We start from the raw sequence: 27720 nt of genomic DNA on the forward strand, positions 1-27720 counted from the left end.
GTTCAGCCCAGCTGAGGCCACCTGGGGAGGCTGCCTTGGGCACTGCTGGGGGTGGAAAGGTCTGTGGAAACAGCAGAAGGTGAGGCCACCACACCCAGGCCCTAGGACCCCTCTGCTTCCAGATGGGGTGCTTCAGCCAGGTCCCTTCCCCATGTAGCCCTAGTTCCCCTCAACAGGCCTGGGCCTTGCTGGCTTTCTTCTCAGGGTGGTCGGTATTCTTTCACACAAGGACACTCAAGGATGTGCCAGCATATGGTCAACAAAGGGCTATTTTTACCTCCTCATTATTTCCTCTCAGCTTCCTTAGCTTTTTGGCCAAGGTACACCTCAGTCCTCGTTCCTGGCAGCACCATAGGCCTCCTGGAATCCCAAGCTCAGCCCTGCCCAGACACAAGAGCCTCACATCTCCCTCAGGGGCTGCCCCTAGGCAGGTCGGCCCCTTCCAAGATTGGGCCCAGGGAGCAGCCTGTGCCCTAAAGCGGGGAGATGTGGCCACTCCCCATTCTGCAGATGGTGGCACTTAGGCATATCAGAGCCAGGTCTGGGGTCTGGCAGCACCCATTGCCATGGGAGGCGGGCTTTCCAACCACTGTGTCCCCCCTAAAGCTGGGGCTGTAGGGAGCTGGGCCTCCCACACTGGGCTTTCTCTCAGGCCCCAGCCCACCTCTGTGATCTACTCTCTGCTCAGAAGCAGCAGGTGGGACTGTGAGGGGAGGCAGCAGCCTGGCTTCCTGCCTAAAGGGGAGGTTAAAGGTTGGGGGCATCCCACAGCAGTCCGCCCTTAACCTGTGGCTAGGATTGGCAGGTGCACGGAGATAATAAAAAGCAAACCAGACCTTTTCTCGGTTTTATTGTTTTGAAATTCTCTCCAGACAATGTTGTTGTTGCTAGCTACTGTACAGTTGGCTCTGACTCATGGTGACCCCATGTAAAACAGAATGAAATCTTGCCCAGTTCTGTGCTATCTTCACGATTGTTGGTATGCTTGAGTCCATTGTTGTGGCCACTGTGTATCTTGAGTGACTTCTGACCTAGTGGCTCATCTTCCAGCACTATGTCAGACAATAGTTTGTTTGATTGAGGGTTTTCACTGGCTAACTTTTGGAAGTAGATTGCCAGGGCTTTCTTCCTAGTCTTAGTCTGGAAGCTCCACTGAAACCTGTATACATCCTGTATTGCTTGAACTGAAGCAGGCTGCTCCCTCCACAACCCTCCTCCACACCCTCTCACCCTTGGCCTGCCAATGCTGGCCCTCAGACATTGAATCCAGACAACAACCAACAAGGGAGGTGCCGTTATTATTCCCCTGTTCCAGATTAAGAAACAGGCTCAGTGACATTGAGTGACTTGCCCACTATTATAGAATCTGCATTCGAACCCAGGTCTGTGCAATTCCCCATCGAGCCCAGAGTCTAGGACCTGCCTCCTTGGGCAAGGTCCCCCCCGCAACTTAGCAGCCACCCCACAAGGCAGACAGGGGCTTTGTTCCAGCTCCATGAGACTCCCCATATGAGTCTTCACCCTCTGTGAGCCTCCACCTCCCTCGCCTTTCCATCCCAGGGTGGGACTGGAGTAGCGGGAACCCTCTAGTTCTAGCCTGGGACCAGCACAATGAGGGGAGGGTAGGCGGGGAGGGAGGGGTGCTGGGCACTCTGGCACAGCAGCTCCCTTCTCCTCCTCCTCCTCCTTCTCCTCCTCCTGTTTGCTCTGAGGCAGAGCAGGCTGCAGTGGGAAGGAGTCACTGGCTGTGATTATTTTTTGAACACTTGATCATGATCAAGGATTTAATTTTATCCCCTTCCCTGGCTGGCTCTGATTCTATTTGGAGTCTAAGCACCAGGCAAGCAGGAGGGCCCGGGGAAGACAGGACTCCCACCCCCAGGCTCTGCCGTGGCCCCTCCCTACCGCCCAGCCTGACAAAATCCATCTGGGGGCCTTCCCTCCCCTTGGAAGGTTCTGGGGAAGAAGGCTGAGGGACCCTGCTCCAATGAACACCCTTCCCCCACGGCAAAGCTGCTTAGCTGAGGGACAGGCTCAGAGGTGGAGGTGGGGAGCAGGCGGCAGCCTTGCCTTGGCTTCTATCAAGGGATCATCTCAGCTCTTTCATCTTCATCAAAGAAGCATTTAATAAGCACCTAATTGGACCTGGGGCTGTGCTCCTCACCACACCCAAAGAGCTGCAGACAGGCCATTGCTCTGAATGACTTATCAGCAGAGAGGATGGGGCCTGGGGACACCCATCACAATGGCTTAAGGATGACCATATGTTCTGACCACCTACTGTGTGCAGTCATTGTGCTCAGCTTGTCATACGCATTATCTCATTAATTTTCACAACTACCCATGGAGTAGATGCTCTTATGTCTTCCATGTTTCAGTAAGTTAGATAATTTGCCCCAAGTCACACAGCTGCTGAGAGGCAGATCTAGGCTTCAGTCTGGGTTGCCAATCTGACTCCAGAGTTCTGGCTCTAAACCTTCATGTCTCCCCCGCTCCCACCCATGGGGATAGACAGATTTATACTGTGAGAGTACAAAGTATAAACTGAGGTTGAGAGAGAATATTTGCTTTAGGGCTTTATTGGATTCAAAACATTTTTGTGTAGTTTATCAAAGGTTTTATTATTATTCCCATTTTACAGATGAGAAAAGTAAGGCTGAGTCCTGCCCAAGGGCACAGAGGTCTCAGTAGTGAGGCAGGGCTCTGACCCTGGACTTTAGGCCCCAGATTCTGTGCTTTTGCTGACCTCACTTGGGGACAGGTGTGACTGCCAGATGCTGACAAGAGGTGTAGGCAGGAGTAAAGTGGAAGAGGAACTTATTCTAGAAAAACCAGCTGTTTTGGATTGAATTGTGTCCCTCCCAAAAAATGTGGCTAGTCTATGATTCCCAGTATTGTGTGACTGTCCAGCATTTTGTCATCCGATGTGATTTTCCAATGTGCTGTAAATACTACCTCTATGATGTTAATGAGGTGGGATTAGTGGCATTTATGTTAATGAGGCAGGACTCAAACTACCAGATTAGGTTGTGTCTTAAATCAATCTCTTTCAAGATATAAAAGAGAGAAGCAAGCAGAGAAACAGGGGGAACTCATGCCACTAAGAAAGTAGTGCCAGGAGCAGAGCTCATCTTGGACCCAGGGTCCTTTCACTGAGAAGGTCCTAGACCAGGGAAGATTGATGACAAGGACCTTCCTCCAGAGCTGACAGAGTGAGAAAGCTTTCACCTGTAGCTGGTGCCCTGAGTTCGGATTTCTGGCCTCCTAGAACTGAGAGAATAAATTTCTCTTCGCCGAAGCCATCCACTTGTGGTACTTCTGTTATAGCAGTCCTAGACACTAGCCTAGCCTGGAAGGGAACTGTCAGGTGTGCTTGGGTGGGCATCAGAGGGGCATGAAGGGCGAGGAGCGGGAGTCAGGATTGGTGTTCAGGGGAGGTGCAGGGGTACCGGGCCAGGAATGTAAATTGGTGGGAGACAGTTTTGTGAAGAGGCTGAGAGCAACCTGGAGATGAGGACTGGAATAAGGGCCCAGCACAGGACTTAAGTGACAAATACTTGTCAACAACCTACTATAGCCAGACAAAGGAGCCCGGGTAGCGAGACAGTTAAGCACTCGGCAATGAAAGGTTGGGGGTTCAAACCCACCCACTGGTGCCTTGGAAGAAAGGCCTACTTCTGTAAAGAAAGTATTGTTGTTAGGTGCCCTGAGTCAATCTCAACTGATAGCAATCCCATGTGACAGAGTAGAACTGCCCCAAAGGATTTTCTAGACTAACCATTACAAAAGGAGCCCTGGTGGTACAATGGTTAAGAACTCAGCTGCTAACCGAAAGGTTGGCAGTTCAAACCCACCCAGAGGCTCTGAGGGAGAAAGACCTGGTGATCTGTTCCTGTAAGGATTACAGCCAAGGAAACTCTACTCTGTCACATGGGGTTGCTATGATTCTGAATCGACTCTATGACACCTAACGACAACAGCCAGACATGGGCAGCCTTGGAGAACAGGCTCAAACATTGAGTGGTCTCGGCTTTGACAGATCAGCCAAATGAGGGACTGGGGTGAAGGGGCCTCTGTGTCACTGGCCTTCTACTGGGTGGCTTAGTGACTGCAGGATTAATCCCCCACTCCGCCCACCCCTGTCAAAAGTGGAAGTGGTTAGAAGAATGGACTCTGGGGTCAGACAACCTTGGTTCAAATTCTAGCTGAAACTTGCTGACCCTTAGCAAACTATTTAACCCCTCTGTCCTTAACTGCAAAACAGGGACAATAAAATATTTCATACATTTCTGAGGATGACGTGTATGAAGAGGTAGAGCTTGTACACAAGTAGCTCATTAGTTATGCTATTAAAACTGGGCAGAGAAAAGCTTAACCACGTCTCAGACATGGGAGACCAAAAACCAAAAACCCAGTGCTGTCGAGTCGATTCCGACTCATAGCGACCCTATAGGACAGAGTAGAACTGCCCCATAGAGTTTCCAAGGAGCGCCTGGTGGATTCAAACTGCCAACCCTTTGGTTAGCAGCCGTAGCACTACACTACCAGCGTTTCCAGACATGGGAGACACCTGTATAAAAAGATGTTTGTGAAAATGCACCTCCTTCTACAGAAGAACACAGTCAAGGCCAAGGGCGGGAGGCAGAAAACCTCAGAGACTCAGACTCTGGTCTGAAGTCATCTCCTGGGCTGTGGAGGGTGTGGCTGGGCTCTCCCAGGTGTGCCAACAAGGCGGCCATCTGTTGTACACAATCCACCTTCTCTAGACACTCCGGAAGAGGCCCAGGCAGGGTGGAGCGGGCAGGGTGTGGTTCAGCTCCAGTGTCAACAGCTCCCAACTTCCCTGCCCCAGGGAAGGGAAGGCCCCACTGGGAAGCCTGGGAAGTTCCTACCAGCCTGGGAAGTCTACCCCATTGATGAGGGAGATAGTCCCAATTATCAACAGGAAAGGTAAAGGCAATACAGTGACAGAGATCCAGAAAGAATTTCTCTGCCCTCGTCCTCTGATTAGGACTTTTCGTTAAGATTGGTCGTCACACACTCCCATCACTCCCCAAATCTCTCAAGCACCCAGACATTGCTTAGAAGAGAAAATTCCTCCATTGGACAGCCCAGGGATTTCTACATGTGGTCTCAGTTTTGCTTGGGCCTCTTTCATCCTCTGGGAAAGAGGCAGATGGCCAGGAGCAGCTGGAGAGAACCCACCTTTTCAGGAGGGACAGGTGCGGTGGGATCCCCTGGGGCACCATGGAGTGCCACCCCCCTCCTCGGAAGTCGATTTTTGCCCTCTTCCTACTCCCAGGCCCCATGGAGGAGATCATTTCCCTCATACAAAGGGCTCTGTTCAAAGGCTGGACTCACAGCTGCTATTCACCTGCAGGGACAGAGAGAAGCGCTTCATTCATTCTCAGCCTCCCCTTCCCCAGGCCTGGGTTACACCAACAAAAGACGGGGTGCTCTGCCTCCCTCCCTGCCTGTTCCAGGTCTCCCCCAAGCTCAGCCTGACCCCCAGCTGCCTCTGACTCCCAATCCTGCCCATTGGGGTCATTACTGGACCCACACCTATACCTGGGAAAGCAAACCCAGAATGCTGCCTGCTTGTGTGGGCTGAGGGACCCTGGAAGACCCAGCCTGTGCTGTCAAATGCTTTCCCTTCGCCTGCTGGAGTGTCCTTTTCTCATCTTACATGACCTAATTCTCATTAGAGACCTGACAGGTTAGACAGCTCTGGGAGCAACCTTCCTCCTTCCTGGTTTCTGTTACAGGCTCTCTGCTGGGGAGGGGCGGGGGTGCACTGGGCAGGTAAGATCAGGGCCAGCCAGCTCCTTGTCCTCTGCTCAGTGGCCCAGCTTAGAAGAGCCGATTAACTAGATTAACTACAACCAACAGTGTCACTCAGAACACTGACGGGAGAAGGAATCTACACAAAATTTACCTAAGGTGGGCTGGGCTCTTGAACATGTGTCTCTATTTAATTTTTTTTGCTAACACAGCTATCTTTTGTTTTTGTTTTTCCGTCAATACCTATAAACTCCTTTCTGGACAGGGATGTTATGGCAAAAGGCAGACCAACTCAATATAAAATTACCTGGACAAGGAACAGGTTAACTTGTGAGGCAGTTAGTTCCCCAGTCCTAGAGAGTATTCAAGCAAAGGCTGGACAAACTCTATTCGGAGACGTTCCAGAGGGGACCCAGCCATTTGGCCACTGGATGGGCTGCTAGATGACCTCCAACATCTCTTCCAACATCAAGATTCGGTGATTTTGATTGTGCACCCCCATATCCTATAAACCCCATCACATCGAGAACCCAGTGAAACTCTTTGAAAAGGAAATCCAAACAGGGAGTCCACGTAAGCAGCAAAGCAGTGAAGACTTAAAGTGGGATTGTGCAGGGTGGAAATGAAAAATCCTAAAAAATGCTACCAAAGCAAAAATTCCTAAAACAGAAATGACTTCGGCTTCCAAACTTGAATATACAGCCAAGCACCAACAGGAAGACTGAAAGAATATTATTTTGGACTCTTGTTACAAGCATTCTAAGGCCACTGCTGTCACATGAGGGTTTTGGGGTGTCTGTGATGGTCTCCAAACCCACATGGGGTGCTCAGTGTGTCTGTTCAAGAGCATGGAAGGGTGAGGTCGCCCCTAGAGATAACTAACCCCACCCCTTCTGGGATGATACTCAGAATCTTTAGGACAAACAGGGGACCAACCTCCTAAGCACCCATTAGCTGGGCCGGACACGCCTGGGAGTTCTTCCAAACCCCTAGCTCCCATCCAGCTCTCAGCCAGCCATTGAACTCAGGTGTTCTCATCACCACCGTGGACCTCCTTGGGGCCACCAGAAGCAGATGTCAAGCAATGCAAAGACACCAGTCAGGGTGCCCGCCTCTGTGAGAGAAATCAACTCACACACCAAGCTATTAAAAATCTTTATTGTTAATTTTTTTCTCCAACAGATATATTTTTAGTGGAAATATGAAGCAACACTTTCCCTTTTCTTCTTCAGAAGATGAGACTGATCAGGGTGGCCATTATTACAAGAGCGAGCCCTGGGGTCTTGACGAGGACATGTCGGCAGAGGACACATGACTGACCTGGATGAAGACCCTTTATAAAAACTACAGTTACAGAAAGAGGGGCGCATCCAGCAGTACTGGCGCTGACACTTGATTCCAGATGTTACAACCTCAGGGAAAGGGGACTTAAAAAACTCACCTCTCCCCAGGGGCTCAGCTGGAGGGCCAGGCCACTGAACTAGGCGTGAGGGTGTGTGTGCAAGCTTGCATGCGTGCACCCACATACACATGTTGCGCAACACACGTACTACCCCTCCTTGGGGAAGACGCTGTCAGGGCCCTGCTGGGTTTGGGCTATAGATGTGTCCCCCCGTCCTCATCCCTGGGAATCCCTGGCCTTTGCAGGTTAACTGTTGGCCAACCTGTCCCAGGGTCCACTGTGAGCTGGGGGATGTGAGTGCCTTGGCCATGACACTCAAGTCCTCCTTCTGGGGCAAGGCTCTGGCCATGGTCAGAGCACAGCATGAACCACCCACTGACAATGGGGCTCTCCCGGGGGGACTGGGCCCAAGACATGTTGGCAGGGGCTCCCACACGCTGCTTTACACACAGAAGCCTCTGAGGCCCTCAGCCTGAGAAGGCATGAAGATTCGGCTGTCAGAGTCTTCTTCCAGTTCCGGGTACCCAGGCCAAGAAGGGGGTCTCAGCCATCTAATACCACTGGGACAAGCTGGAGGCTTCCCCTCCCTAAGGCCTCTGCATCTTCCCCCACTATCCCCAAAGGACCCACACCCGTAAGCAACATAGGAGACGGGGGAGGGGGGACACCCTCCAGGGAAAGGAGGTGGGCAGGTGGGAAGACTTCAGGTCCCTATGCTAACACTATCTACCAGTCCTGGGCCTCACCTGCTCAGACTATTGCTCTGAAACAAGTTTCTGGGGGCTGGGGTTGGGACTAGCCAGGTGGGACTTGCTCAAGGAAACCCCAGCCAGCTGGCAAGAGGGCCCTTCATAAGTAAGTGATGACGATGTCCCTCCCAAAGGCAGTGCAGAGTGGGGTGGCACTCAGAGGAGGGCCTCCAAGTGCAGGCTGGGACCACGTGGCCCCAGCGGTAGAAGCATTGGGAGTCGGGCTGGGGCAGGTCTGGGATTGGGATTTGGAGGGCCAAAGGCCTTCCAGGTCTGTGAGCCCAGCTTGAGCTTTTCTGTGGGTTCCAGGCTCCTGGGCAGAGAGACATCTGCCACACTGCAGGGTCTCACAGCTGGGGGCCACCTCTTCCCTTTCCAGGAGGAGCCCCTGGAGGAGGCCTCAGGAAGTGGGTATGGAGGGGTGGCTGAGAGGCCAGAGCTGCCCTGGCCGCACTCCTTGGCTAGCATAGCCTGGCTGGAGAGGAAAGGTGCCTGAGCCATTTCATCCTTGCCACACTGGTGGCTGCTCGCCAGCTCCCAAAATTGGTGCATATAAATCCTGCTAATAATGGTCACCTCTAGCTCAGGGCTGCTCGCCCAGGACAACACAGAGCTCCTGCAGGCCCAGTTTTCCAGCTGTGGACCCTGCTGGGGGCGCTTGGGGTCGCCTTGTCGGTGGAAGCAGGTGTGGCTGTTAAAGCAAACGCGCTCTCCAGGTGGACTCCAGGGCCTCAGAAAGGAACAGACCGCAAGCAGCGAAGTGGGGGTGACTCCATGGCAACGGGAGTCATGGGTCAGCCAAAGGGAAACCAAACACACGTATCAAAAGCCAATCAAATTCAAACACAAACCAAAAATGTAAAAGCAGCAGCAAGCTCTTTGTGTAATAAATATTGCAAAGCGCACTTGGTTTCTTTTTTTTTTTTCAAGTCAGATATAATAACCAACGTCCCAAAACATGTTTCCTGCCTTCAAAATAGAGCAGCTGTTGACATCATTAGAACACCTGCAGCCAATCAAAGAGAAGGCTGTCCCCCCACTAACCAGCCAATCAAAATCCAGTTCCAGTTTAGGCAGCCAATCAAATCAGACCTCTTTACATTGCCTCAAAAATGTACTAAATAAAGCACCAGGGCTCCGGGAGCTTCCAGGGAAGAGCATCCCAAGGAATTACTTTTTTAAAAAAAAGAGTCACAAATAAAAAGAAAAGATTTCCATTGGTCAAGATTTAAAAATAAAAAGGTTTCGTCCTGTAGCCAATCACAAAGTCCATCCCTTTAAGCCCATGTAATTGCACCTCTGGGGTCGCCCTCGATGCCGCCCAGGTGAGTGGCAGGGGGAGGGGTGGGGAAGCAGGGAAGGCAGTGGGGCAAGGGTGTGCTGCCACTCAGCCGGCCTCCGGTCCACACAGATCTCTGGGCCCGTGCCAGCTTCCAGGGTGTTTCGAGGGGTCTACGGCTACTGCCTCCTGTCCTCCGTCTCCGACCTGGAAAACGCCATCACCACGTCCTCGGCACCTGCAGACCGGAGGGAAAGAACTGCTGGATGGGCTGCCGGCACCTGGGCACCATCTGGGTTGAGGCAAGGAGGCGTGAACCCCGAGGTGGAGCTTCAGCCCATGGGCCAAGTGCAAAGCATTTCGCAGGAAGTCCACCATTTCTCCAGGTCTCCCTACAACCTGGCCAGGGGCATAGGGTCAGCAAGTCGCTGCAGGGCCAAGGCTCAGAGATGGGCGAGGACTTGAACTCAGGGCCTCGGATGTGGGAACAGGACTCTGCTCACACTCCCTGTCCATGGTCACCAAGGCCAGGAGTCCTTGGGAACCTGTCTCTTGCTTCTCAAGACTCTTGTCTTGATCCCTTTGGAGGCTCTTGCTCCTTATGATTTCTAATAGCCATTCCTCCTGCAATAGCTTCTCCTATGCCCAAACTCAACAACACCTGCTCAAAGGAGCCTGGCCAGGCCCATTTCCAGCCAGGCTGTCGCCTGTTTCCTGTGGAAACAGATAATGCCCCAATCTTTATAGTATTTTCTTAATCCTGAATTTGAGATTTGGGTCCAGGCACTCATGAAATCACTTTGTCTTGTTTTCCAGAAGACAGGCTCTGACACGCAGCCAGGAAAGGCAGGGAGAGGAGAGAGAAGGCACAGTGCTAATTTGCCCTCCCTGGGAAGGAAGGCAGTGACCATGGCCAGGGCCCTGCAGGGTGAGTGAGCAGGGTCCACCCACCTCCCTGTCCCTGGCCCTTTCCATGAAGGGCAGCTCTTGATTGTGCCCACACAGTAACAGTCGGGCTGCCATAGCCTTTCTGACATACTTCTCTTCTATGCTACTGGAAGAATTCTCCCTGGGGAGGGGGAGGATCGAGACAACAGGGATAGGAAAAGCCTTGGAAGGGTGGGCTGGTGTGGATGGTGCACAATGGGGCTTCTACATGTGAAAGGGAGCTGGGGTAGAGGGCAGGATTCCAGCCCCCCAGGTAGGGTGCCAGCAGTCTTATCCATACTATGTGGGAGTCCCCCTACACTGGTAGCCTTGTGCTGGCCTCCTCCCTAACTGTTCTGCCACCCGGACGCACAGAGGAGACACTAGCCTTGGGGTGCTAGGGAAGGAGGGCTCAGTCCCAAGGACCTAACATCATGCCACGCCTTCCGCTTGGCATGAGAGCATCAAGGTGCTGCTTAGAAAACTACGTTGTCACCCACCCACCCATTACTGCACAACTTCTATTCCTGAAAAGGGAAATACCAGTTGCTGTCAAGCCGACTCTGACTCGTGGCAACCCCATGTGTGGCAGAGTAGAACTGTGCTCCACAGGGTTTTCATGGCTATGAACTTTCAGAAGCAGATCTCCAGGTGGGTGGGAACCGCCAAGCTCCTGGTTAGTAGTCAAGTGCTTAATCGTTTGCACCACCCAGTGACTCCTTGAAAGCGGAAATCAGCTTCCAGAAAGGAGCTCAAATTGCCTGCTTCCTGGGATGCGGCTCCTTTGCTTGGGAAGCCCAACAATCCTTCCTCTCTTCTCGGGAACATTCTGTTCTCGGCCCATTCTTGGGACCACGCAATATCACCGCAGGCAGAATTTTCCTAGCAAGTGCAGAATCCAAGATGACATCATACCCTACATGGCAGCTGAGCTGGTTACCTAACAGATGCCGACGCTTCCTGAGTGCTGTCTCCCAGCCCACTAACCAGGAAGGGGCTGGTGGGAGACCGTAAGTGTCAGCAGAAGGTGCCTCGGGGGCAGTGAGCAGAGGCAGCCCACTTGCCTCTTTCCTGGGCTGCCTCATGGGCTTTCTCACAGGGACCGTGGGCCTCCGGAGTGAGCTGCAGGCACAGAAATAGCACTGCTACCCTGGGGGATGGAGAGTCTGCAGAGGGAGCAGGCCATCCACTTGGCTGCCTCTCCTCAGAAGCCACAGCCCGGCCCAGGGCCTTCTGACATATAGCCTGTCCAGTGTATACCTGTCCTTACTCTGAGGTCTGGGAAAGGAAGTCACCTTCTCAAGGTCACACAGGGACTTTGAAGACTATTTCACAATACACCTGAACCACAGGTTTTCCAAGAGTCCCACTTTCCCAACTGCCAGCTGGTCACCCCTTCCCTGACTGGGGGAAGGGAGGGAGGCAGGCCTGGGGGTCCAGTCAGTGTTTACAGAGCCTCCCGTTCTACTGCTGCGGGGGGCGGGTGTGGGCAGGGCATGAAGAGCTATCGCCCATCTGTTCCCTGTTCTGTTTCTAAGGGACCATGTTGTTTTCCCTTCCACAGAGATGTGCTCTCCTTTGGGGCCAAAGAGGGGGCAGGCTCTTGCAGAGCATTCTCTGACTGTCCTTATCATCAGCCTGGCGTGGTGCATGTCATCTGATGAGGTCCTGGACATGGACCTGCAGGTCTCTGGCCAAGAATGCTAACCTTCCCTCTTCTCTTCTTTATGAAATTTGGGCCAGTTACCTAGCAAGGAGAGGCAGAATTCTTGCCTCCTGTGCGGGAGATCTGGCTTCAATTCCCAGCCTACACTTCGTGAGCAGCTACCACCCGCCTGTCATTGGAGGCTTGCGTGCTGCTATGACGTTGAACTGGTTTCAGCAGAGCTTCCAGACTAAGACGAACTAGGAAGAAAGGCCTGGCAATCTACTTCTGAAAATCAGCCAGTGAAAACCCTACGGATCACAATGATCCAAGTGGCAAATGATCATGGGGATGGCGCAGGACTGGGCAGCATTTCATCCCATTGTGCATGGGGTGGCCATGAGTCAGAGGCTGACTCAACGGCAGTTAACAACACCTAATAGGGAGGATGAGCTGCTCTATTGTTACATGGTTTGACCATTTCTTTAGAGCTGGGAGGGACCTCAGAGTAGACTGCCATGGTTTCTTTATCTCCTTTTAAGGCCAGCATATGGTACTTCCCTTGGATACTAACGTTGTCCTGGAAGCCCTGGGCTCAGAGCAGGAAGACGCTGCTAAGAGGCCAGTAGGCCCAGCCCACTGCCTCCAGGCCATCAGCTAGGGTTCCTGTTTCATTTTACAGACGAGGCTGTGTGCTCCCCATTGGTACCTCTGATGATGCTGTCTGAATGTGGGCTCAGGGCATCTATCTATCCCTTCCTACCAGATGTGGGTGAGCTAAGGAGGGGAGTCACTTCTGTTCTACCGTCTCTGACACATTAAAAGATAAGGACAGCCAAAATCAGGCAAAGGCATCACCAGAAAACTACAGTCCAGTATTTCTTATGATTATAGATGCAAAACTCCTTAACAAAATACTAGCGAACCAAATCCAACAACATATAAAAAGACTTCTACGGTACGACTAAGTGGGACTTATCTGGGAAAGGCAGGTTGGTTAAGCATCTGAAAATCAATTAATACACCATATCAATACAAAAAAAAAAATTTTTTTTTTTATCAATACAGTTAAAAAAAAAAACCACATGATCATCTCAATAGATACGGAAAAAGCACTTGACAAAATTCAACCCCTTTCATGATGAAAACACTCAACAACTAGGAATAGAAGTCTAATAAAGAGCATTTACCGTTTTCATGGTAAAAGATTGAAAGCTTTACCCCTAAGATCAGGAATAAACAAGGACATCTGCTTTCCCCACTTCTGTTCAACATGGTACTGGAGGTTCTGGCCAGGGCAATTAGACAAAAAAGAAAAGAAAGAAAAGATACCCAGATTGGAAAGAAAGAAGTAAGCCTATCTCTATTTGTAGATCACAAGACCTTGTATATAGAAAGTCTTAGGAAATCCACTAAAAACTAGTAGAAATAAGAGTTACTAAAGTTGCAGGGTACAAGATCACTATACAAAAATCAGTGTGTATTTCTATACACTCGCAATGAACAATTTGAAAATGAAGTTATAACAATTCCACTTATAAGAGCATCAAAATATAAAATACTTAGGAATAATAATACAGCACATCTTTTTGTGTGAATATTGGCCATTTGTATATATTCTTTGGAGAAATGTCTATTCAAATCCTCTGCCCATTTTTTCCCCCAATTTGAAGGTCTTTTGTTTTAATGAGTCATATATATCTCCAATTGTAAACTAAAGCAGTTTGGTAAAAGATTACATTTTATTTAAGGAAAATGCATTATGTTATTTAGTCATGAAGATTACAAAGTCAGTTTCCCTTTCCTGGTACAAGAAAAATTCCCTCTTCTGTCCTAAATGATTAAGCTTCCTTTTAAAAAATATATATATATTATTTTTTTGGTTGGTATTGAGAATATACACAGAACATACACCAATCCAACAATTTTTACATGTACAATTCAGTGACATTGATTACATTCTTCAACTTGTATGACCATTTTCAGCCCCCTTTTCTAAGTTTTTCTTCCCCCATTAAAATAAACTTGGTGCCCCCTAAGTTTCCTATCTAATCTTTTAAGTTGCTGTTGTCAATTTGATTTCATATAGATAGTTCTTAAAAGAGTACAATGCTTAAGGCAGCCATTCTTTATTAGCTAAACTATTTGGTTTTAAGAAATTTTCAGGGGACATTTTTGGTTTAAGATTAAAAGATTATCTCAAGGCAATAGTTTCAGGAGTTCATCTAGCCTCCATGGATTCCATGGGAATTTGAAATCTGTTCTATATTTTCCCTCTTTTGATCAGGACTCTTCTATAGAATCTTCCATCAAAATGTTCAGTAATGGTAACCAGGTGCCATTCAGTTCTGGTCTCATGGCAAAGAAGGCAGTTGTTCATGACGGCAATTAGATACATATTCCATTTCTTCCTCCTATTCCTGACTCTCCTTCTTCCTCTGTTGCTCCAGTCCCTTGCTCATTTTTAAACTGCAATTTTAATATATTATTGAGTTGTAAGAGTTCTTTATGTATTATGAATACAAGTCTCTTACCAGATACATGATTTGCAAATATTTTCTCCCATTCTGTGGGTTATCTTTTCACTTTCTTGGTGGTGTCCTTTGAAGCACAAACATTTTACATTTTGATGAAGCCCAATCTACCTATTTTTCTTTTGTTGTTGCATGTGCTTTTTGCATCATATCTAAGAAAACACTTCCTAACCCCAGGTCATGAAATTAACTACTATGTTTTCTTCTAAGAGTTTTATAGTGTTAGCTCTTATATTTAGACCTATGATCCATCTTGGGTTACCTTTTGTATAAGTTGTGAGGTAGTGGCCCAACTTCATTATTTTATATGTAGCTATCTAGCTGTCCCAGTACCACCTGTTGAAAAGATAAAGTCTGATGTTCACCTGAAAGTTCTTTACTGTTACTCATCAGCCCAGAAATCATTTACCACAGATTTAATCATGACCTGTGAACAAAGAGGCTGAGATTCCAGGCAGTGTCCTTCTGTGTCTCTTTGAGTTTTGAGGGTGGAGTTTTGAGGCTGGAGGCTTTTCTGCCCCCACCGACAACTCAATATCAAGTCACCCTCATTCAAATCCATCTAAGTGTCTGAGGATGGGTTTCTTGGGGAAGGATAAGTGAGGAAGTGGAAGTCAGGGCATAGCCTTCCAAGATCCCTGTGAGGTGTGCAACTACCTTGCAGAAAGCCATGTGACCTTTGTTCTCAGTTCTTTCAAGCCATACAAACCCTTGAGGCTAATGAATGTGGGCTGACCAGACCAAGAGGGACAACCTGGGGCCTGATGCTGACTAAGCATGATATAATCTACCTTGGCTCATGTGGTGAGGCTGATAAAAGCCCTGAACCCTGAGGCTCAGAGGAGCTTCCTGGCTGGTGACCACACACAGGAGAGGGTAGCGTGTCCCTCTTTGGGACGTGAAAGCTCCGTGCTGTGACCCTTCCCAGACCTCACTCTATGTGTTCTTCATTTGTATCCTTTTTGGTTGTAATAAAGTTGTAGCCATAAGCATGGCATAAAAACTCCAAAACCAAACCTACTGCCATCGAGTTCGATGCTGAGTCATAGCAGCCCTTTAGGACAGATTAGAAAACTGCCCCACAGGGTTTCCAAGAATATAATCTTTACAGAGGCAGACTGCCACATCATTCACCCATTGAGTGGCTAGTGGGTTTGAACCACCAACCTTTTGGTTACTAGCCAAGCATGTAATCACTGCACCACCAGGGCTCCTAAGTATGGTATACTCTCTGTGAGTTCTGTGAGTCGTTCCAGAGAATTAATGAATCCACAGGGGCAGTGAGAGCCAGAAGGGGCTGGCATCTGTCTGTTTGGCAATCTAAAAGAAGGTGTCCTTCCAATGTGTGAGTTCTAACCTAGCTCTGGCTAGCTGGGGCTGAGAGCAGGAGTCCTGTATGAGTTGCTGGTGATGAGGATGAAGAAGTGGGAAAGTGAGGACTGGATCCATTTCCATACTTTGAGAATTGGATTCATGCTGATTCTTACGATGCAGTTAGCAAAGAAGGTGGGATTTGCCCACTGTGTCCCTGGCTTATTGCAACTCCATTCCCCAAACTCCTTGTGAATAGGCTCTGAAGGCATGAAGGGCTTGGCAGGCTGCCCCCAGACTCCCCATCACAAAGTCCTCTTCTCCAGCAAGGAGTTTCCACGTCTATGACTCATCTCAGGGCCATGGGGGACAGAGATGGTTCTTGCTCAGGCTCCCACACAGTAGCAGCCTGTGTGGAGACAGACTCAGTCCCTCTCCTGGTTCTCCTCCTACCTCCACGACTATTCCTTCTCAGTCTCCTCTGTTGGATCCTCTTCCTTTTCCCAATCACTAAATGTGGGAGGGCCCCAGGTTCAAACCTAGGAACTGCTCTTCTCCACCTACAGTGTAGAATCTACAATCACTCCCCAGATAATCTCAGGCTGTCCTCTTACTTGAAAACCGTCCACAGACAGATCTCTCCCAAACTCATCTTTCTAGCACAGACCTCTCCCCTGAATTCCAGATTTGCATATTGTTATGGATTGAATTGTGTCCCCCCCCAAAAGATAAGTTGAAATATTAACCCCTGTACCTGGGAATGTGACCCTGTTTGGAAATAGGCGTTTTCTTTTGTTATGTTAACGAGGCCATACTGGAGTAGGGTGGGTCCTAAACCTAATCCTTTTTGAGTAGTGTCTTATAATAAGGGAAAATAGAGAGAGACACAAAGAGAGGGAGGACGCCATGTGATGACCGAGGTGGATGCATCTACAAGCCCAGGAACACGAAGGATTGCCAGAAGCTACTAGAAGTGGAAAGAGACAAAGAAAGACCTTCTCCTAGAGCCAATGCCCTGAATTTGGACTTCTAGCCTCCTGAACTGTGAGAAAATAAATTCCTGTCCTTGAAAGCCACCTCCTGTGATATTTCGTAATGGCAGCCCTGGGTGACTAAGACACACGTCCAACTGCCCATCTGGGTTTCCACTGGGATGTCCAACAGGCACGTCCGCTGGGCTCCTATGTCAGCCTTTCCCTGGTCTCCCCATGCCGGCCCCCAACAGTCCATTCTCTACACAGCAGCCAGATTCCCCAAAGGAGGATGTGATCCCAAGGTTTCTCATCACACTCTAAGAGAAATCCAAACTCCACGCACTGCCAACAAGCCCCAACATGATCTGGCCTCTGACTGCCCTTCACCTCCTTTTATACATCCCCTGGCCTCTCACTCTGCTCCTCCTGGCTGGCCTTCAAACACATGTAACTTGCCCCTGCTGTTCCTCTGCCTCGATGCTCTTCCTGAAGTTCATCTCACAGCTCTTACAACGTCATGGTGGTCTCTGTGCAAACATCTCAGACAGGCCCTCCTGGCCCACAATTTCTGAAATACTGTCCTGTGTCCTGATCCCTCAGGTAGCTGTAGTCTTCTTCAGAGTCCTCATCACTGTCTAGAGTGTTACATATTGATCTGATCTCAGTGTGTGTTGTGGATTGAGTCGTATCCCCCCAAAATATGTGTTGGAATCCTAACCCCTATCCCTGTGGATGTGATCCTGTTTGGACACTGGGTTTCTTTGTTGTGTTAACAAGGCCACACTAGTATAGGGTGTGTCCTAAACCTAATCACTTCTGAGTTATAAAAAGAGCAGATTAGACACAGAAGGAAGAACAACGGGGGTAAGACAGATGCCACCTGAAGATCATACGCTAAGGAATCAAGGAACACTGGGGCTTTGGAAGCTGAAAGAGACAAGGATCTTCCCCCAGAGCTGACAGAGAGGGCCTTCCCCTCTAGCCACTGCCCTGAATTTGGACTTTTACTTTGGAGCCCTGGTGGTGCAGTAGCTAAGAGCTCTGCTGCTAACCAAAAGGTCGGCTATTTGAATCCACCAGCTGCTTCGTAGAAACCCTATGGGGCAGTTCTACTCTGTCCTATAAGGTTGCTATGAGTTGGGATTGACTTGAAGACAACAGGTTTGTTTTTTCTGAAACTGTGAGAAAATGAACTTTTGTTCTTTAAAGCCACCCACTTGGTGGTGTTTTTGTTACAGCAGCACTAGGTAACTAAGACGGTGTGTTTCCCCCCCACTAGAATATAAGTTCCACGTGGTCAGGGAAAGTCTGTCTTGTTTACTGACACACTGACAGGACCCAGAAAAGTTCCTGAGTCACAGTAGGGCTCAATAAATTCTAAACAATAAATGAGTGGATAAATGCTTATTTTGTAGATGAGGAAACTGAAGCTCAGAGAGATGAAGCAACTCAGTGAGTCAGGGGCAGAGGGAGAGCTCAGGACTCCAACATCCCTGTGTTCACTCTGTGGCACACAGGGCCACCTCCTCTCTGGAGAAGGGAAACAACTGACCTGCCCTGGTCCCTCAGAACACTGAGGCTGGTCAGGCCTCTCAATAGAAATTGGACCAACATATCCATCCTGTCAGAATGAAACTAAGACCCAGGAGCAAAAAAGCAAAATGATCAACAAGGGAGGAGCCTTGGTGGTGCAGTGGTTAAGTACTTGGCTGCTAACTGAAAGGTCAGCAGTTCAAATCCCCTGGCCACTCCACAGGAGAAAGATGTGGCAGTCTGCTTCTGTAAAGATTTACAGCCTTGGAAACCCTATGGGGTGGTTCTACCTGTCCTATAGGGTCACTGTGAGTCAGAACTAACTTAATGGCAACAGGTTTAGTGTTTTTTTTGGACCAACAGATGAATCGATAAACAAAATGTGGTCCAGCTACACAATGAATGTTAACCAACTAATTGCTGCTGGAAACAAAGAAGAAGGATCGGTAGTTGGAAAACATGGCCTTGGAGATAGAAACGATGCTGGAGATTGCATGGTAGAATTTTGCAAGACCAAAAACTTCTTCACTGAAAATACCTTTTTTCACAAACATATACGGCAACTAGAAACATGGACCTCACCAGATGGAATACACAGGAATCAAATCGACTACATCTGTGGAAAGAGACAATGGAAAAGCTCAATGTGAACAATCAGAACAAGGCCAGGGCCCAACTGTGGAACAGACCATCAATTGCTCGTATCCAAGTTCAAGTTGAAAATGAAGAAAATTAGAACAAGTCCATGAGTGCCAAAGTACAACCTTGTATATCCCACCTGAATTTACAGACCATCTAAGGAACAGATTTGCCATGTGGAACACTAATGACCGCAGACCAGAGTTGTAGAATGACATCAAGGGCATCATCCATGAAGAAATCAAGAGGTCATTAAAAAGATAGGAAAGAAAGACATGACCAAAATGGATGTCAGAAGAGACTCTGAAACTTGCCCTTGAACACAGAGCAGCTAAAGCAAAAAGAAGAAATGATGAAGTAAAAGAACTGAACATAAGATTTCAAAGGGTGGCTCAAGAAGACAAAGTATAATGACACGTGTAAAGACCTGGAGATAGAAAACCAAAAGGGAAGAACACGCTGGGTACTTCTCAAGCTGAAAGAACTGAAGAAAAAATTCAAGCCTCGAGTTGCAATAGTGAAGGGCTCTATGGGGGAAAATATTAAACAACGCAGGAAACATCAAAAGAAGTTGGAAGGAATACATATAGTCATTATACCAAAAAGAACTGGTCAATGTCCAACCATTTCAAGAGGTATCATACGATCAGGAACTGATGGTAATGAAGAAGTCCAAGCTGCACTACAGGCATTGGTGAAAAACAAGGCCCTAGGAATTGATGGAATACCAACTGAAATGTTTCAACAAAATGGATGCAGCACTGAAGTGCTCACTTGTCTATGCCAGGAAATTTGGAAGACAGCTACCTGGCTAATCGACTGAAAGAGATCCATATTTATGCCTATTCCGAAGAAAGGTGATCCATCTGAATGCGGAAATTATAGAACAATATCATGCACAAATAAAATTTTGCTGAAGATCATTCAAAAGTGGCTGCAGCAGTATATCGACAGGGAACGGCCAGAAATTCAGGCCAGATTCAGAAGAGTACGTGGAACCAGGGATATCATTGCTGACGTCAGATGGATCCTGGCTGAAAGCAGAGAGTACCAGAAGGATGTTTACCTGTGTTTTACCTACTATGCAAAGGCATTCAACTGTGTGGATCATAACAAATTATAGATAACATTGCGAAGAATGGGAATTCCAGAACACTTAATCATGTTCATGAGGAACCTTCACACAGATCAAGAGGCAGTTGTTCAGACAGAACAAGGGGATACTGCTTGGTTTAAAGTCAGGAAAGGTATGCCTCAGGGTTGTATCCTTTCACCGTACCTATTCAATCTGTATGCTAGGCAAATAATCGGAAAAGCTGGACTCTATGAAGAAGAATGGGCATCAAGATTGGAAGAAGACTCATTAATGACCTGCGTTATGCTGATGACACAACTTTGCTTGCTGAAGGTGAAGAGGACTTGAAGCACTTATTGATGAAGATCAAAGACCACAGCCTTGAGTATGGATTATACCTCAACGTAAAGAAAACAAAAATCTTCACAACTGGACCAATAAGCAACATCATGATAAACGGAAAAAAGACTGAAGTTGTCAAGAATTTCATTTTACTTGGATAAAGAATCAACACCCATGGAAGCAGCACTCAAGAAATCAAAAGACACATTGCACTTGGCAAATCTGGTGCAAAAGACCTCTTCAAAGTGTTGAAAAGCAAAGATGTCACCTTGAAGACTAAGGTGCACCTGACCCAAGCCATGGTATTTTCAATCGCATAAGGAAGACTGAAGAACTGACGCTTTTGGAGTGCCAAAAGGACAAACAAATCTGTCCTGGAAGACGTACGACCAAACACTCCTTAGAAGCAAGGATGGCGAGACTGCTTTGGACATGTTGTTAGGAAGGATCAGTCCCTGCAGAAGGACCTGGTAAAGCAGAGGGTCGGTGAAAAAGCGGAAGACCATCAACGAGATGGACTGACACAGTGGTTGCAACAATGGGCTCAAGCATAACGATTGTGAGCATGGCGCAGGATTGGGCAGTGTTTCGTTCTGTGGTACATAAGTTCACTGTGAGTCAGAACCGACTCGACAGCACCTAACAACAAGAAGTTGCCATTGAGTCGATTTCCAACTCATGGTAACCCCATGTGTGTCAGAGTAGAACTGTGCTCCACAGGGTTTTCAATGACTGACTTTCCAGAAATAGATTGCCAGGCCTTTTCCACGATGCCTCTGGGTAGACTTGAACCTCCAACCTTTTGGTTGACAGCCAAGCACATTAACCATCTGCACCACCTTAGGACACTGGACTATCACTCAGTCATATAAAGGAATGAAGTTCTGATACATGCTACAACATGAACACTGAAAATATTGTGCTGAGTGAAAGAAGCCAGATACAAAACGACAAATACTGTATGATCCCACTGATGTGAAATATGTAGAATATGCAAATGCATAGAGACAAAAAGTAGATTAGAGGTTATGAGGGGCTGGAGGAAAGAGGGGATGGGGAGTGATTGCTTAATGGGCAGAGTTGATGACAAAGTTGTGGAAATAGGTGATGGTGACGGTAGCAAAACATTGTGAATGTAATTAGTGCCAATGAATTGTACACTTAAAAACCGTTAACATGACAAATTTTATCGTGGTGAAAAAAAAAGGAAAAGAAAAACACCAAAGCAGCCAAGGGCTGTTGTGAAGAAAACTTACTATGAAACCCTGAGTACCAGCCTGGGAGACCTCCCCCACCTCTGCCCCTGCCCCCTGCCATGTCACGAACTCCATGGCTCACCTGGGGCAGAAATCAGGGCCAAGGTGGGTTGGGGACACAGCTCTCTGGTCCAGGGCAGGGCACCCGGTCCTCCCAGCCCACGCCCAATCCCAGCTTTGCCCCTTTCACAGAGTCCAGTCAAGTGACTGGTGAGAGAAAAATGACAAATATGTAGGAGCTTAGGCAAGGGAAGCTGGCCCCCGGCGGGGGGTGAAAGGCAGACAATGGGGTCACTGGTCTGTTTGCAGGCTCAGGGTGAATTGGGACCAGCCCAGCCAGCCAGCAACTGGCATCCACCCTCTGCCCATGTTCTCAGCTTACTGGAAGGATGGACATGGCCCTTTGGGAGCCCTGGTTCCCCTTTGCTGGGAAAAGCCCCCCAGGGGATGCTGACACAGCCCCAGCGTCTGTTGAGGATCGCTCCTGCTCTCTGAAGTCCCCAGGTAAAGTCTTTCAAAGGTTCTTCGTCTAGACACACAGCACCTAAATACGTTTCCTGAACTGCCGGGGTGCATTCCTGTTGGCCCATGGCTATATATTTGGGTTGATGATTATTGTTACTGTTGTTTGGCACCATCGAGCTGATTCCGACTCATAGTGACCCTATGAATTACAGAGTAGAACTGCTCAATAGAGTTTCCTAGGCTGCAATTTTTATGAGAGCAGATCACCAGGTTTTTTTGACAGTACATCGACAGAAAACTGCCATAAATTCAAGCCGTATTCAGAAGAGGATATGGAACGAGGGATGTCATTGCTGATATCAGATGGATCTTGGCTGAAAGCAGAGAATAGCAGAAAGATGTTTACCTGTGTTTTACTGACTATGAAAAGGCATTTGACTGCGTAGATCATAATTATGGAAAACATTATGAAGAACAGGAACTCCAGAACACTTAATTGTGATCATGAGGAACTTGTACATAGACCAAGAGGCAGTCATTCAAACAGAACAAGGCGATACTGTATGGTTTAAAGTCAGGAAAGGTGTGTGTCAGGGTTATGTCCTTTCACTATACTTATTCAAATATATGCTGACCAAATCATCCAAGAAGCTGGACTATATGAAGAAGAACGTGGCATCAGGACTGGAGGGAGACTCATTAACAACTTGCGATATGCAGATGACACAACTTTGCCTTCACTATGGATTATACCTCAACATAAAGAAAACAAAAATCCTCACAACTGGACCAATAAGCAACATCATGATAAACGGAGAACAGATTGAAGTTATCAAGGATTTCATTTTACTTGGATCCACAATCAACACCCATGGAAGCAGCAGTCAAGAAATCAAACAACACATTGCACTGGGAAAAACTGCTGCAAAAGACCTCTTTAAAGTGTTAAAAAGCAAAGATGTCACTTTGGGGACTAAGGTACACCTGTCCCAAGCCATGGTATTTTCAATCGCTTCCTATGCATGTGAAAAACTCGACACTGAATAAGGAAGACTGAACAAGAATTGATGCCTTTGAATTATGGCGTTAGTGAAGAATACTGAATATACCATGGACTGCCAGAAGAACGAACAAATCTGTCTTGGAAGAAGTATAGCCAGATGCTTTTTAGAAGTGAGGATGGTGAGACTTCATCTCATGTACTTTGGACATGTTATCAGAAGGGATCAATCCCTGGAGAATGACATCATACTTCATAAAGTAGAGAGTCAGCAAGCAAAAGAGAGGAAGACTCTCAACAACATGGAGTGACACAGTGGCTGCAACAATGGGTTCAAGCATAGCAACAATTGTGAGCATAGCGCAGGACCGGGCAACATATCATTCTGTTATATATAAGGCCGCTATGAGTCAGAGCTGACTCAATGGCACCTAACAACAATCTTTACGGGAGCAGAATGCCAGGTTTTTTCTCCCAAGGAGCTGTTGGGTGGATCTGAACCACCAACCTTTTGGTTAGCAGGCTGATGATACCAAAATCAAGCCAAACCCAACCCACTGCTGTTGAGTCAATTCTGACTCATAGCGAAACTACAGAACAGAGGAGAACTGCCCCACAGGGTTTCCAAGGAACGCCTGGTAGATTCGAACTGCTGACCTTTTGGTTAGCAGCCAACCTCTTAACCACTGTGCCATGTGGATGAAAAAGATCAGAAAAGCAGGGCCTCAAGCCAGCCGGCTGCAGCCTCAAAGGCTGACAGTGGTGTGGAGGCACACACAATCCCTTTCACAGACCTGCTGGGGAAACCAAGTGGAGCCCTTTGCCCTTTCCCAGGCAGATCCTGGAGCTCACAGCCCCTCCTACAGATAGGACTGTTCAGTACTCCCCTCAGCCTCTCAAGGAGAAACTTGGGGTTGGGGGAAGAAGGAACAAGGAATCTACAGGCTTGTGAGATGTGCTAAGGGGGAGTTGAGCCCTTATATCGGCCCCTAATCTACATATCAGAGAACTGGCTGATCCCAGGACAGAGGGCAGAATGTGGCTGTCACCTCCCCAGAGGTTACAATGCAACTTGGTCTGTGGATGGGGGAACCTTCTTGCTGTGTGGTTTCTGCTTTACTCCACAAAAGCATCTGGGTGCCAATGGGACAGGCCGACCCATCCCACTCCCCCAGCTCGGCCAAGTCCAGTTCAGGCCTGCACCTGAAGTTGGCCGGGGAGAAGGAAAAGGGCTGTGGGGAAACCCTACCCAAGAAATTCTGCCACATGGTTAAAAAAGAAAACGAAAGAAAGCCTGGTCCAGCTTCCAAAGGCTGGAGACCACCCCCGAGGCCTCATAGCCCTGTGCGGTGTCACTGGAGAAAACGTGGAGCTCTGAGGCCAGCTCCCCATGACACGGCACTCTGGGAAGACTTGGACCCTCTGCAGCACCCTGAGCCCAGCTTCCCACGACACAGGACTCTGGGGACCAGAGCCTCTGCAGCACCCTCAGTCCAGCTTCCCACAACATGGCACTCTGGGAGGACTTGGAGCCTCTGCAGCACCCTGAGCCCACCTCCCCACGACATGGCGCTCCGGGGACCTGGCACCTCTGCAGCATCCTGAGCCCAGCTCCCCACGACACGGCACTCTGGGGACCTGGAGCCTCTGCATCACTGAGCCCTGTTCCCCATGACACAGCATTCGGGGACCTGGAGCTTCTGCGGCACTTTCCTACAGGCTCCATGCACTGTCAGGAGCTTCCCAGGACCGTTCTCGGGTTGGACATTTGGTCTGTTTGTCTCCAAAACAGTCAGGCCAAATATCTATGACCTTGGAACACCTCTGAGGTCTTCCACCTTTCTAGTGAGAGGAAGTGAATGGGACCTGGAAAACTCAGAAATACAATCCCGATACCCTGAGCCTCCAAATTCCCATGGCTGATGGTGGGCGGGGGGGGGGGGGCTTTGCGGGTGATCATCAGTGTAGGAAGTTACTCTGGGCTGTGTCCTGGGACCCAAAGGCCCACCTTCCACGCACCTGGCAGATCAGGCCAGAGAGAAAACATGACCACACGCTCCAAACTGCTCAGGACGATCCCATTCTGGATATCCTATTGCCTTTTCGGCCATATGATTTTGGCTGGGTACCTCCTCCTCCCCCCATGAGCTCATTACCTTGCTGTCAACACCAACTAGCATCAGCTGCCTGGCTACCCAAAATTGCAGTGTCCCAGTGACCAGCTCTGGGGAAATGAACCAGCAGCGAGGCTGCCTGGAAAAACAGGTCACAGACATGGCCAAAGGGAAAAGTATCTACTGGGATAAGCCTTGGGCACAGCCAGGATTGGGCTTCTCCCAGCACACCCGGAGGTAGACACTGTTTTTAGCAGCCCCAGGCTTCGAGATGACGTTCTGCTCATCTGAGTTCTGATGCTCCAAGGTTCCCAGGGGGTGGCTTTTACCCAGAGACAGCATGACACTCTGGTTGCTATGGGGACAGCAGCCTCTGCTCCACCAAGGTCTCAGCAGCCAAAGCAGGTACCAGACTCAGTGGCGCCTACTGGGGCTCCAAGCTGACAACCAGATCAACCATGTACCCGAGGCCACCAGCCAGTGAATGAGCAGAGGGGCCATCTGCTCCAGGCGCAGCACCGGGCTCCTGTATCCACTGGCTGAGAGCTCACTGGCAGATGAAGGGCTTCCCAGGCTTCAGGGAAGGCGAGGACATCAGGACCCAGGTAGAAAGCTATGATCTGGGCCTGGGTCTGACTCTGATCACCTGTGGGACCAGGGGACGCCCCTGCACATTCAGCTTCAGTTTTCCCCATGTGTAAAATGTGATGAACAGCACCTGTCCCACCAAATGAACCGCTCGGGGATGACATCAACAGCATCAAGCAACAAAACCACATTTGTGTGGTCATAACTTGGGGTTCTAGTCTACCTGCCTGAAGCGTAAATGTGCTTTCCCAAACCTGCCTCAACCCCTACCCCCACCTTCCCCACTCCCGCTGAGCCCAATACACACACAGACACACACACACACTGTCTTGGTGGTTTGCTTTCCCAAGTGACGCACTCATTCTCCTCATTCAAATTCTTGGTCCCCCAAAATATAAGCTCCCCCAGACCAAAAGCTTGACTGGGCAGGAGAAGGGGCAGAATCTGGGAGAGGAGGTGGGCTGGTCCATCCACGGGTCAGAGATGATCAGGGCTTCATCAAAGTCCTCCCATATTCTCAAAGTCTGGCAGGCATACAATCTCCATGGGGCTTATTTAAAACGCAGATTCCCCAGGCTCTGCTGGCAGACATTCTGATTCAGCAGGGCTGGTGCAGGGCCCGGTAATCTGCACTTTTAACAACTATCCTAGGTGATATAGATGCAGGTGGTCTGTGAACCACACATCTGATAACTCAATGCTGCAGACTGTCCCCTGGTCTAACCCCATAGAAGCTTCGTCCCTTCTCTGCCAACACTCTGAAAGAGATGCCTGTCCTTGTTGCTTCCATGTGCTCACTTCCCATTTGCTCCTGACCCATACAATCTGGCTTCCAGCCCTGGCTCCATAGAAACTATTTTGGTAAATGTCACCAGTGACCTCTTGATTGCTAAGCCCAGTGGGTGCAGACGGTGATCCTGCTGACCCTTCTCCTTTCAGGGCCTCTGCCTGGCTCACAGGGTGGGGTGACAGCTCTCCCTCCATTACTCTGCCTGTTCACTCGATTCCACGCTTCCACCCTCACCCACGCTCCCAATCCCTTCTTAGCACCTGAGCTCCAGACCCACACTCCGCCCCCCTCCTGGACCCCGCTGGCACCTCCCACTCAGGATTCACCCCTCCTCCCACCCCTGCTCCTCTTCCTGCCTTCCCACATCAGCTGCTTGGACCAGGCACCATCTTCATCCACTCCACTCGGCTCTGGTCTCAAACTCCACATCGCCTGTTCACCCCTGCCTGTGGTTCCCAGTTCTCAACGTCCCACCGATATGACCCAGGAATGTGTTGTGTCATCTCTCACCTACACAGACGTCACCATCACCCTCCAGCCTCAGCCTCTGTCCCATGACCTCCGCCCCTTCAGTTTTCACTCTGTTGGACAACCACCTGACCTGGCCGTCTTCCCCTCTAGGTGCATGGGGACCCCTGCTCCTTCAGAATCCACTCCATCCAGAACACTTTCATCTTCCCAGCCACTCGCCACCTGCCTGGCAAGCACCAAACGGGACTCTTGGAGGGATATGAATATACCAAATACTGGCACTCCACTGGGTCCACACTCAAGGGGGCTCCCTTGGCCTCAACACCCTTCTCCCTCTGTTATGGGTTGAATGGTGGCCCCCCAAAAGATATGTTCAAGTTCTGACCCCCAGTATCTGTGACTGTGATCTTATTTGGAAATAGGGTCTTTGCAGATTTATCAAGTTGAGGTCATTAGGCTCGGCCCTAATCCCATATTACTGGCGTCCTTAAAAGAAGTGGAAAGCAAACACAGACACATGGAGATGCCATGTAACAACGGTGCAGAGATTGGAGCCACATGTCTGCACGCCAAGGAATGCCAAGGACTGCCAGCAACACCAGAAGCTAAGGGAGACACAGAACACATTCTCCCTATACGGCCTTCAGAGGGAGCGTGGTCCTACTAACACCATCATTTTGGAGTTATAGCCTCCACAACTGTGAGCAAATACATCTCTGTTGTTTCAAGTCACCCAGTTTTCAGCACTTTGCTATGGTAGCCCTAGGAGGTTAACACACTCCGAATTTGTCTATATACACCTTTCCATACTTCCTGGATTCAGGGCTCAGTTCACATGGCACCTT

General features: G+C 49.0%; 1 protein-coding gene across 4 annotated transcripts in view; it reads right to left on the reverse strand.

Moving 5' to 3' along the window:
• Positions 1-3217: 3217 nt before the first annotated feature.
• CTNNBIP1 (catenin beta interacting protein 1) overlaps positions 3218-27720 on the reverse strand; it is an 81575-nt gene continuing 57072 nt past the window's right edge. For 3 of the 4 annotated variants that reach the window (XM_010593136.2, XM_064281246.1, XM_064281247.1), the window contains exon 5: positions 3219-9449. In XM_010593136.2, the coding sequence (XP_010591438.1) occupies positions 9391-9449 (59 nt within the window). In that variant the 3' untranslated portion in view covers positions 3219-9390. Of the gene's footprint in view, positions 9450-27720 lie in introns of all 4 variants that reach the window. The other variant, XM_023552074.2, reaches the window with a different exon arrangement.

The sequence above is a fragment of the Loxodonta africana genome, chromosome 3 (genome assembly GCF_030014295.1).
Source record: "Loxodonta africana isolate mLoxAfr1 chromosome 3, mLoxAfr1.hap2, whole genome shotgun sequence".
In the NCBI taxonomy this organism is placed as follows: domain Eukaryota; kingdom Metazoa; phylum Chordata; class Mammalia; order Proboscidea; family Elephantidae; genus Loxodonta; species Loxodonta africana.